The sequence below is a fragment of the Globicephala melas genome, chromosome 15 (assembly GCF_963455315.2).
Source record: "Globicephala melas chromosome 15, mGloMel1.2, whole genome shotgun sequence".
Lineage (NCBI taxonomy): Eukaryota > Metazoa > Chordata > Mammalia > Artiodactyla > Delphinidae > Globicephala > Globicephala melas.
The window spans coordinates 60702931-60714356 of NC_083328.1; the positions used below are offsets into that span (position 1 = coordinate 60702931).

Below are 11426 nucleotides of genomic sequence, written 5' to 3' on the forward strand. Positions count from 1 at the left end.
GACTCTCAGACTCCTGCTCTAAGGCATTTGCTGCCCCCACAGTGGGGAGTCCCTTAGGAGCAGGGGCTGTTCTGGGTCCTGGGGATACAGCAGTGAACCAAGCAGGCTGGTCTACCCTGGCAGAGATCACAGCCTTGTGGGGAGAAAGATACTAAATATATAAACTAGTAAAATACATCCACAATGTCAGAGGGTGGTAAGGGCTATAGAGAAAATTAAGTAGAAAGAGAGAGGGTCCAAGGAACCTAAGGTGGTCCTGGCTGGGTGATCAGGGAGGGCTTCTCTGAGGAGGTGACACTTGAGCAAAGATCTGAAAGAGGAGGGGAGCAGCCATGTAGAGATCTGGGGGGAAGAGTGTTCCAGGCTGGGGAAACAGTCAGTGCAAGGGCCCTGGGGCAGGATCGTGTTTGGTAGTTTTTAGAATAGCAAGGAGGCCAGTGTGGCTGACACTGAATGAACAAGGGGAGGGTGGAAGGTGGTGAGGGAAGCAGGCAGCTGGGCCAGATCATGCAGGGCCTGTAGGTTTCAGGAAAGACTCTGGCTCTTGCTTTGAGTGAGACGGGAATCTCAGAGGGTTCTGAGCAGGGGAGGGAGAGAATCTGATTTGCTTTTTGCTTTTGCTGATTTGCTGGTTGTGTGAGCCACAGGGGATTACAGGGGGGCAGAGTGGACACAGGGGTCCCAGTGGGGAGGCTGACGCACCTCCAGGCTTGGACGAGGCTGGAGGCAGTGGAGGTGGTGAGAAAGTAAAATTTGAGTTGTATTTTGAAGGTAGAACCAACAGAATCTGCAAATGGTTGGATGGGGAGGGAGGGGTGGTAAGAGAAGAGAGTCCAAAATGATGCCCAGGTGTGGCCTGAGCCAGAGAAGGTTGGAGCCACTGTGATGCGGAGGGTGGTGAAAGGAGCAAATGAGCGAGCGAGTGAGCGAATGAATGAATGAATGAATGACCCCCAGCTTTGGAACCAGATGGGCTCACCCTCAGCCCTGGTGCTCTGTGGGACCTGGAGCTCCCTCCTTTGCATTTGGCCTTAGTCCCTCCATCTGAGGCTGAGGAACCTGGAGTACCAGGGTGGCCGGGAGGACTGGATGCTGCCAGAGTCGTTGACCTTGTGGGGAGAGGACAACTGCTCTCTCTCCCCGCCCCCTGCAGCCTGCCCAGGGCAGGCTGGGCCCGTAGCTGCAGTTGAGGTGAGAGGGTGAAGGTGTGGGCGACGGGGAGTGGTGGCATCTGTCTCCCACCAGGCTGGGTCCGGACAGGTAAGAGGGCTACCTCGAGCTCTGGGAAGCTTTTGTAGGGTGTCCTCAGATGAGGGGCCACCGTGAGCCTGGGGTGGGGAGGTGGGGAGAGCCAGGGCACCTGTGGGCCCCTACCTCCGTGCCCCGGGTCTCAGAGGGTCAAAGAGCCACGGGACCCAGGCCCTGCCACTTGCTCACTGTGGTGCTTGGGGAGGTTCCCTGGCCTCTCTGATGCCAAGTTCTCATCTACCTCACAGAATCCAGGGGAGATTAAATGAAATAGAGTGTCTGGCACATGGCAGGGGCTTGAGAACATGAGATATGCTCAGACCCCTGCCCCAGGGGGGCAGTCATTACACCAGCCTCACTGTGTTCTCTGGAAGAGCCCAGAGCCCGGAGCTCAGGCTCCCGGCCAGGGACTGGGGCGGGGGTGTGTGGGGGCCGTCGGGTGGTGAGAAGCCTCTGGGCAGCTCACCCTTCTACCTTCCCACCTGGCGAGTGCCTCCAGGCCTGGGTAAAGCCCCCACTCTCACCTCTCCAGCACCCCTCCTTGAGCTCTGGGATTGGGCAACCCCAGCACCAGGAAGAGATTCAAAGGCAGGAGGGGCCACAGGAGGCTTCACTGTGCAATGACTAGGGAAACTGAGGCTCAGAGCAGGGCAGGAGCCAGCCGGGGCAGAGAGGGACCCTGAGCCTTCAAGTTCCCAGCCCTGGGGGCTCATGACACACCTATGGCCGTCACGAAGACTTCGCTGGTGTTCTGTGTAATTCAGTACAACATTAACCAGGCCCCCAGTGGCACTGGAGACACAGAAATAACCCAGACACAATCTCTAAGGAACCAATAGTTGCTTCCCACCAACTACATGCCAGGGATTTGGCTGGGGGCTTTACTTCCATTATCCCACTTAATATCCATGACATTTCATTTCCATCCCCATAATCCAGATGAGGAAACTGAGGCTCAGTGAGATCACATAACAACTAACATGTTGTAAGACGTGCTACCTTCTTAAGGCTCTATACGCATTAATGCATTCATCTTTATACCAGGCTTAGGAGGAAGGCAGTTTTCTCATCTGTAAAATGGAGCTGATAGGTCCTAAGGCCAAACAGGTGCAAGAGCAGAGCTGGGATTTGTACCCAGGACACCCCAAGCCCTTCACCTCTTCTCTATGTCAGGGTGGGCCAGGGGCAGAAAGCGGACTCAGAAGTCCTTGTTCTGACAAGCCACCCGCCTTGGGGGGCCCTCTCCCAGCTGCCTTTGGCTCCTTCTTCTGTTTTGGGGCCTAGGGCCCAGGCCTGGCTTTGACAGAGGTTGGCGGAGTGACCTCCTGAAATGACAACAGAACCTTTTCCAGTTTGCCAAGCCTCTTGGAAGTGGGGCTTTGGAGCCCATTTTCCAGATGAGTAAACTGAGACTTGGAGAGGTCAAGCAAGCTATTTGCCCGAGGTCACATGGCAAGAAAGTGGGTGTGTTAGGATCGGTCCTGGCCCCCTCACTTCAAGTTCAGAAGCCTCTCTCCCACCCTGCCCCCCATGGAGCTTAGCTTTCGGCTCGGTAAGTGCCACAATGGCAGAGGTCACAAGTTTTACCTGCTGCCCTTGTTGGGCAGAGAGTGGCGGGGTGGCGGGGAAGGAGGAGGACAGCTGCTGGAAACAAGGAGGTGCTTCAGCCACTATCGCGGGGACAGGGACGTGGCACCACCTCTCGTGTCCACTCCGTCCCTCACACTACGCTTCAGCAGCTGCTGAGACCCCAGGAGCAGCACGGGGCCAGGCCAGCAGCTCCGGCTGACTTGGTTGTGATGAAGGACACCCCGTCAGCTCGTCACTGCCAAAGGACAGGATGCTTTTCAATAGGATCCTGAACATGTGGCACGCACACGCACGCTCGTGGTCTGCCAATGCCCACACCCCAGGTGCTTGCACATCTGCCAACACAGCCGCTCACAATCACACACACTCACAAGCATGCAGTCCCCCTCCACCTGTACACACACACACACACACACACACTGCCCCGGGCCCACAAGCGTCCCCAGCCTGCACATGGACAGGCACAGGCACACTCAGGCCCACACAGCCACACTCCTGCATGCACACCCACGTGCGCACACATGCTGTAGCCCAGGAATGCACGTGCATGTGCATGGTACTCAATCAGTCCCACAACCTCTAAGTTAAGAGCCAGCTTGGAGAAGCCCAGGTTTGCCTGAGGCTGGGTTGGACCCTTGACTTTTGTCCCTGGGCAGCCCCAGCCACAGGCCCCCCACCTCCCATCCTCCCAGCAGGGTTTTTAGGGTCCCAATTGGACCTCCTGACTCCCAGACGCTCAGGGATGGGAAGGCAGCCTGTAGTGAAGGAGAGAATGTTCACGCCAGGCCTCGCCCAAGGACGAGCGGGGCATGCTGCCCCCACCACCAGCAGAAAGTGACCCAGGATCCGGAGGAGACGCCCCGGGAAGGCAGAGCCTGATCCACCAGCAATCACTCAGGCTCCAAACTGCGGCCCCGCCCCCACAGAGACCCCAAGACCACATTCACCCACATCACTGAGGCTAATTAACAAAATAGCCCACTTCTGCCATTCATGAGAAATCCAAACAGAGTCCGTGTCATTGCCAACCTTCTCCCTGAAAGCCCCCAGGACCCAGGACAGCAGAGGCTTCCTCCCTTCTCCTCACCCCATACCCATCCTTTCGCACCCCAGGCAAGTCCCAGACACCATACACTGAGCCAATCCTGCCTTAAGTACCTGCCTGTGATCACACACATCTTGACTAGAGGATTCTTCTGCACTAATTCAGGTTAGGGTGTAATGGACTGAAAGCTTGTCACGAAAAGCCCTGTGAACCAGATGAGGCTGTAAGACAACCAGAGAGGGTCAGAAAAGAGGGGTGTACAGACGGCGCGCAAGCTCAGCGTGCCCTGTGAGGACTCAGGGAAGTTCTAAACCTCCCTAAGCCTCAGTTTACTCATCTGAAGGACGGCAGGGACCTCTGGGCCGCTGTGAGAACCTGACGCACAGGGACAGGCACACGGTAGGTGACTCAGAAAGGGTCACTATGGTGACAATTTAGAGAAAAGTAGGAAATACTGAGGTATTCAACCGAAGGTCACAGCATATATTATGTTGTGCTAAGTCAGAGGCCATTTCCTGCCCAGACCAGCGGCCGCAGGTGCCAAAGGTTTACACAAAAGCTCTGGGGAGAAAAGCTGAAGACTGTGAAAATGCTCTCCACTAAATGAACATTGTCTGCAAACTGGGAAAAGACCACCATTAGTCAATTTGGCCAGCGGAACACCTGGGGTCTGGCTCGCAAAAGCCCAGTGCTGAGAGTGGAGTTTGGCAATCTGGCGTTTCCCCCTCGGGGGACGGGGCTCTAATGGGGGGATTCCTGGCATGTGATGGGCCCATGGAGAAGCCTCAGTGGAGCGCAGAGATCTGCGTTCCAGGCCCAGCTCCCCACCAACGGAAACTTCCCCTCTCAGGGCCTCAGTTTTCCCATCCGGAAGATGGTAGAGTTGGGCTGAGAACATCTATCTCCAAGGAGCCTGAGGGCTCTCTGGTCCTGGGAGTTGACAGATGGCCCGGGGCCCCTCCCCAGACATAACCTGTGGCCCTTGCAGGCGCCGGGACAGCCTCGTTCAGAGACCAGAGGAAAAGGAAAGGGGTTGGTTCACTTTTGGGCTGAGGCTGGAATGGAATCGGAGGGTCTCACTGGCAAAGGGTTTGCTTCCCACCCGCCCCCAGGCTTGGCAGCCACAGAGGCCAGAACAGGCCAAACGCAAGAAATAATAAATCCTAACCAGGCTTTGCCCAGTCAGGAGGCCCGGCTGGCTCTTGTCACAGAAAGATCTTGTCCCCAGGAGCGCCCCGTGCTGCCCGGTGGAGGACTCCGCCCTCCTCCCCTCAGCCCTCCGCCTCCACATCTATTTCCTGTGACAACCTGCAAACCGAAGACCAACTTGCCTCCCCCCCACCACCACCATGCCCTGGCTTCTGCTCGACCCCCGCCCCGCCCCGCCCCGCCCCCCAAGCAGGCCCCAGCTGCAGGAGGCCCCGCAGAGTGTAATTCCCCGCGCCCTGCTCTCCGCCCTGGGCCCGTCCGGACAGATTAAGCCTTTGTCACACACACCCAGAAAAGCTCAGGGCCAGATGGGACGGGACAAGTGGTGTCAGATCATCGACCCTCCACGGCCGGGACTCGGAAGGGCCCCAACCGCAGCACCACATATGGCTGTGGGAAGAGGAAAGGGGGCCCACGCAGGGGGCAGCCAGAGAGCAACATGGAAGGGAGATGACATACCATGGCCACCCTGGGGACCTGAGCCGACGCAGGGGCGCAGGGGGCCCTCGTTCCGCGGCTGCATGACACAACTCCCATACCCCCTCTTGGCCGAAATTGCTCTGCCTCCCCGCCTGCCCTCCCTTGGAGCCTCCATGGGCTTCTTGATCAGATCCTGAGCTATGCCCACCCCCACCCCCAGCAGCTGGGTGCCCAGGGAGCAGGCTCTGAGTCCAACCCTCTCCAATGCCCCAGTGCCCCCAGAACGCCTGTGGATGCCAAACAAATGTCTCAGACAAAGGTTTGTGGCCCAATGACCTTCACAAAAACCCACCCAGGACAAAACTACAGGATACCTCCCAACTGCCACCAGAGGCAATGATAACTTTACTCTGTGTGTGTGTGTAAAAGCCAGCAAAGGTAGGGGATATCCTTTGCACCTTTCAAAGAAGGTCCCATTCAGCTCTTCCCGGGAAGAGTCCATGGCTGCCCCAGAATTCCCAGCAGGATCTGTCCCTCTTAGATCAGTGAAAAGGAAAATGGAAATGTAAAAATAATAACTGAGCCCCAGGAAGGTACTTGGAGCTGGGGGTGGCAGGATTCAGGGCATCTCCTGCGGCTGGCTCCGGCTGACTGGGCGAGTGCAGGTAACTAACGGGCTCCCTGGGGACCAGCAGGCCAGGCAGGTGGGCGTGGGTAGCTTGAGGGGCGGGCTGTCACAGGAGGGCACGTCTGTTGTGTTTGTCGTCCCCCTGGCAGCCTGGGCAGGGAGGCCTGGGTTCCCTTTCTCTGCCTCCCAGGCAGGTGGTCCCTTGGGAGGGCTTATTATTGGTCTGGGAGCTAGGGTGGAGTCTTTCAAGGCCCCTGTTGCCAAGCAAAGCGGGTCGGCGTGGGCCTCACGGAGGATCCGAAGGCTGGCAGGACCTGGGGCCCAGGCCTAGCACCCAATTTCTGCATGTGGCCTGGGTGGGTGTATGTTCACTTGCTCCGCCTTGACAGCTCTGTGGCTAAGGGGGTAGGGGGACTGACGGCCCTATGATGCCCACTCCCTAGGGGAGAGGTCGACCAGCTCAGAGAACTGGTGAGCTAGCTGCCCTGTCTGAGGGTCACCTGCCCTCCCAACTCCAGGAGCGGGTGGAGTGGGGGCTCCTGCCTCAGGCAAGAAGGAGGTTGGGCCAAGACTCCCAGCTCCCTGGGGAGGGATAACCAGGATGGGATGGGGCTGAGGGGCACGAACTGACCTGGGAAGCTGGGATGGCTGAGGGCAATGACCCAGGGTAGGGGGTGTGGACCAAGCCAACCATCTGGTGGGTCACTGACCTCGAAAAACCACTCTTAGGCTGGGGGCACTAGCCCAAGATGGAGGAGAACCGAGGGGGGTTAGCAACTGGCAGAGTGGGGAGGGCTGACCTGGGGAGAGGCAATGACCCCTACTCCCCGGGTGGCAGAGTGGGCACCAATTTGGGCTCGGGGAGGGGTCCCTGACTCGATCGGGGGAGGGGGGACAATGACCCAGACTCCCCGCGTTTGGCAGAGAGCACTGATTTAGGCTGGAAGGTCCCCGACTCGCTCAGGGTGGGACACTACCCCAGCCTTCCCCCGGGGAATCCGGCCCCAGCGCGCCCCTCGGCCCGGCCCCCTGCTCTGTGTCCGGCCGGAGGCGGCAGCGGCGCAGATGGGCCGCTGGCGGCCGCAGCGGCAGCGGCGCGGTTATCAGCGCTCCTCGCAGATGGGCCGCCCGCCCTCTGCGCTCACGGCTCCCCACTCCCCGCGGCCTGCAGCCCCGTCCCCTGGGCGAGGGGGGAGGCGCCTCCGGATCCGCTCCCCGGCTCCCGCCTCCCTCCCTCTCAGCCCCCTCACCCCGCGGGCCTGGCCCGGGCGGCTGCCGGAGGGGGAGGGGGAGGGGACAAGTGCACTTTTCGTAACGACCGAATCAATTGTGTGTGAAGAGCCCGCTCCGGCCGGGGACTGGGCTGAGCGCAGGGCGGGCGGGCCGGACGGGGGAGGAGCACGGAGCGGGGAGCGGGGGAGCGAGGGAGGGAGGGAGGCCGGCGCGGGGCGGCCCCGCTCGCTCGCTCGGGCCGGGCGAGGCCGGGGAGGGAGCGAGGGGGGCAGGGAGGGAGGCTGGCCTGGCCCGGCCGGGCCAGGGGCTGAACGCACTAATGGAGGGTCTCCGCGACGGAAAGTTCAAAGCTCAGCAGCACCCCGGGAGCAGCGGCCCCCCCAGCCCCCACCCGCTGCAGAACAATGAGGTCCCGGCGGGGGAGCCGCGGGGCCCACGCCGCACGCCCTCTCCAGGGCGCCCCGGGCCGGAGGGGACGCCCCCGCCCGGCCGCCCGCCTCCTCCCTGTCGGCGGCTGCGGTTCCCCGTCCCCTCCCCCACGCCACCCCGCCCGGACCGGGCCGGCCCCGGGGACGGGGGAGGGGAGGGGATGGATAGGTCAGGCCGCCCCCGTCCCAGAGAGGGGGGAGCGAGGGGCCCGGGGGGCGGAGGGGGCGCCCCACCCACCCGCGGGAGGCTGCTCCTGCGCCAGGCTGCGGCTCGGGCTGCCCCTCCCCGGGCCAGCCCCGGGTGGGGTCGGGTAGACAGTGCCCGGGCGGGCCCCCTCCCCTGGCGCTGGGAAGCCGAGCTGACTCCCCGTCCCGTGGCTGTCCCTGCCCCCCCGCCCTCGCGGCACCACCCTCCACACACACATACACACGCACGCACACACACACACAGACACACACACACACACACACACACACACACACACACCACACCGCCCAGCCGGCCCGGGGGCGGGAGCGCGAGGCGCCCGGGACAGGCAGCCCCGGGGCGGGCGGGGGGAGGCTCGGGCTTCTGAGCAGCCGCCTGCTGGCGGGGGGAGGGGACGGGAGAACGGAACATGCTGGGGTGAGCAGCCCGGGACAGCCCGCCCGGCACGGCCCGGGCAGCAGCGCAGAGGGGGGCAGGGACGCCCCGAACCCGGAGCGCTGCCCGGGCTGGCTGGGGCTGGCGGGTGAGCAGGGACGCGTGCGCCTCGGGAGGGCCAGACCCAGGGACAACCTCAGGGACACACGTTCGGACACACATCCACACCCCCACCCCGCCCCCGCCCGCCCCGAGCCCCGCGGTGGGACCGGCCCGCGGCCGCCGCGCGCGCACTCACCGAGCCCGTCTTGACCGGCACATACACCACTTGGCCCATCTTGGGTTCCCGGCCGCTGCCCAGGCGGAAGCCCTTGGAGCGCACCCAGAACTGGAACTTGCCTTTCTCGCCGGCTGCCGGGCCGCTGCCCGCGCCGGTCCCGCCGCCGCCCTGCAGGACCTCGGCGATCCGCTGGTATTTGCTGCGTGTCACCGTCTTGGTTTTGGCCGAGTCGCCGTAGGTGCGCAGGCACCAGTCCCGGAACTGGCGGCCCAGCTCCGAGTCCCCGGGGCTGCGCTCGCGCTCCCAGCCCCCGCGCAGCAGCAGCGTCGGTTTCGGCATCCTCCCGGCGCGCCCGGCGCCCTCGGGGGCGGGCCGGCCGCCGGGCCGCCCGGTGCCGGGACTGGGCTGGGCTGGGCCGAGCCGGGGTGCGCCGCGGCCCGGGCTGTCCCGCGGTGTAGCTCCGGCGCGGCTGCTTGATGGGCACGGGCGGCGGCCGGACGCGCGGGGCTGCGGCGCGCTCTGTCCTGCTCGGGCGGCGGCGGCGGCGGCGGCGTTGGCGGCGGCGGCTCCGGCTCGCCTCCTGCTCCGCCTCCTCCTCCCCCCCGGCCGGGATGCAGGAGCGATGGAGGCAGCTCCGGGCCCGGAGGTGCAGAGGGGGCGGGCCGCCCCGCGGGCGGCCGGGGGAGGCGGGAGGCGGGGAGCGGCCCCGGGCGCGGAGAGCGAGACCGAGCCTGGGCGCGGGCGGCGGCGGCGGCGGCGGCTGTCAGCTCGCGCGGCTCATCCTGCTCCTGCTCAGGCTCCCGCTACCGCTGCTCTTCCTCCTCCTCCTCCTCCTCCTCCTCCCGCGCCCGCCTCCACCACGCCGCGGGATCCCACCTGTTAGAGCGTCGCAGCCTTCGCCGCCGCCCCCCTTCCCGCGCCCGCCCGCGGGGCCCAGCCCCCGCCCTGGCCCGGCTCCTGGGGGCGCGGGGGCCGCCGCGCCCGCAGCCGCCGGTAGGGCAAGAGCCGCAGGCGCGCAGTGCCCAGCCCAGGGACCGAGTTCCCTCTGGCCGGGCCTGGCCCCGAGCCTCGCAGGCCGCTCTCAGCCCGGACCCGGCGGCCTCGCAGGGAGTAGGGCGCAGACCCCGCCCGGCCGCAGGCGTCCCGGCCTCCCCGGGCGGCCCCGCCCGATTTTAGCCTGGCGCTGGTGGTACAGGGCAGGGCCCCTTCCCTTCCTCTCGGCGACTGGCCTGACCTCTCCGGTGCGAGCCCGGCGCCAGAGGAGCAGTGTTCCCCTGGGGAACCCCAAACCGCCGCCCTTCGGAGGCCCCCAAACTTCCTCCCCTCTCGCCTCACCTGAATTCCCCGAAGTTTGGCCGGTCTTGGTTCGGCTAACGCCACTGGTCTGGGACAGCGCCAGGCCCCGGAGAAGTCGTCAACATTGACCGGTGGCCTCACTCAGGCCAGCCCCACCAAGGCTTGGAGCAACGCTCAACACACCCACAAATTCATCCCGAGACACCCTGCCTTCCTGGGTGCACCTTGGCCTAGAATCACTGGCTGAGTAAACTCAAGTGGATATGCCATCCCCCTCCTCCCCGGGCAGGACTGACCTTGGGTAGAGCCAGTCCCCTTCCCCTTAATGAGATTACTAACATAAATAAAGGCACAGGCCAATTCTCCGGGATGTCTGCCCTCCTTTGCTTAACAGGTTTGAGAAATTGCTGAGCTTCTCTTCTTGCTGCTTCTCTTCCACCCTCAATGTCCTCAGGCCACTCCTGCAAGCAAGTCACCACCCACGCCTGAGTCCCAGATTTTGCCCAGTGCAGGACCATTTTTTGCCCAGGAACTACTGGCTACCCTCATCCCAAGGTCCCCCACCCTGGTACCTACAGAGTGCCAGGTCCTGGCAACTCTGAGCGGCAAAGGAGACTGGCCCATTTTACAGATGAAGGCCTGGGGCTTGGAGAGGTGGCCTGACCTGGTCAAGGTCACGCAGGGAGGAGAGGAGGGTTCTGGCTCAGGTCAGTCTGGCTCCTGCTACCACATCACACATGAAGACTCCCCCTGACATCCCGCTGGGAGGGATACCCACTCTGTATGTGGCTGGCTCATGTCCCCCAGTAGACTGGGAGCTCCAGACGCTCAGGGTTCATGTCAGGCCCTAGCACAGCACCTGGCACACAGTAGGTGCCAATAACTGCCAAAAGAACGCCAGAGGTCTTCCAAGTCCCAACCTCTCTCTGCATTTCACATAGATTTATTTTTAGATAATTTACATTTCTATGTTACTTTATATATACCAACAACTCCACACTCATTTTTCCTCTTTATCTTCCTAAGAGCTCTATTTGGTTCCATGCTGCCATGCCCATTTTTCAGAGATGACCCCTGAGGCTCAGAGAGGGCAAGGTGCTACCCAAAGGCCATACAGCCCCTCCCCTGGGGGTGGGGGAGGAGGGGCTTCTGCACGACTTAGAAGCCCACTGCCTGACTTTTCCGATACAGCCCTTGACACATAACCCCACAGTTCACTCTCTTCCTGAGAACAAAGGTGCTCTAGCCTAGCAATGCTAATGATTACTTTCAGCAAGGGTGCCCTGGTGCCTAGGTGGTGGGGCCCCCCCGTTTGAGCCCGGGTCTCTGTCCAGTTCCAAGACACACCAATAACCGCTAAGCCAGACCACCTCTCCATGCAATCTGGGTCTTTGCCTGCCTTCCAGAACCTAAAAATCTTGTTAATCTTGAGCTGAGTTCTAGTGTGACAGAAGGTGTAGTACGAT

General features: G+C 62.5%; 1 protein-coding gene across 3 annotated transcripts in view; it reads right to left on the reverse strand.

The window, feature by feature from the left end:
- NOL4L (nucleolar protein 4 like) overlaps positions 1-9096 on the reverse strand; it is a 128954-nt gene extending 119858 nt beyond the window's left edge. For 2 of the 3 annotated variants that reach the window (XR_004034031.3, XM_030830927.3), the window contains exon 1: positions 8683-9095. Coding sequence is in view for 2 of the 3 variants with exons in the window: in XM_030830927.3 (XP_030686787.1) it covers positions 8683-9003 (321 nt within the window). In the remaining variant the exon portion in view is untranslated. Of the gene's footprint in view, positions 1-8682 lie in introns of all 3 variants that reach the window. The other variant, XM_030830928.3, reaches the window with a different exon arrangement.
- Between the last annotated feature and the right edge of the window lie 2330 nt (positions 9097-11426).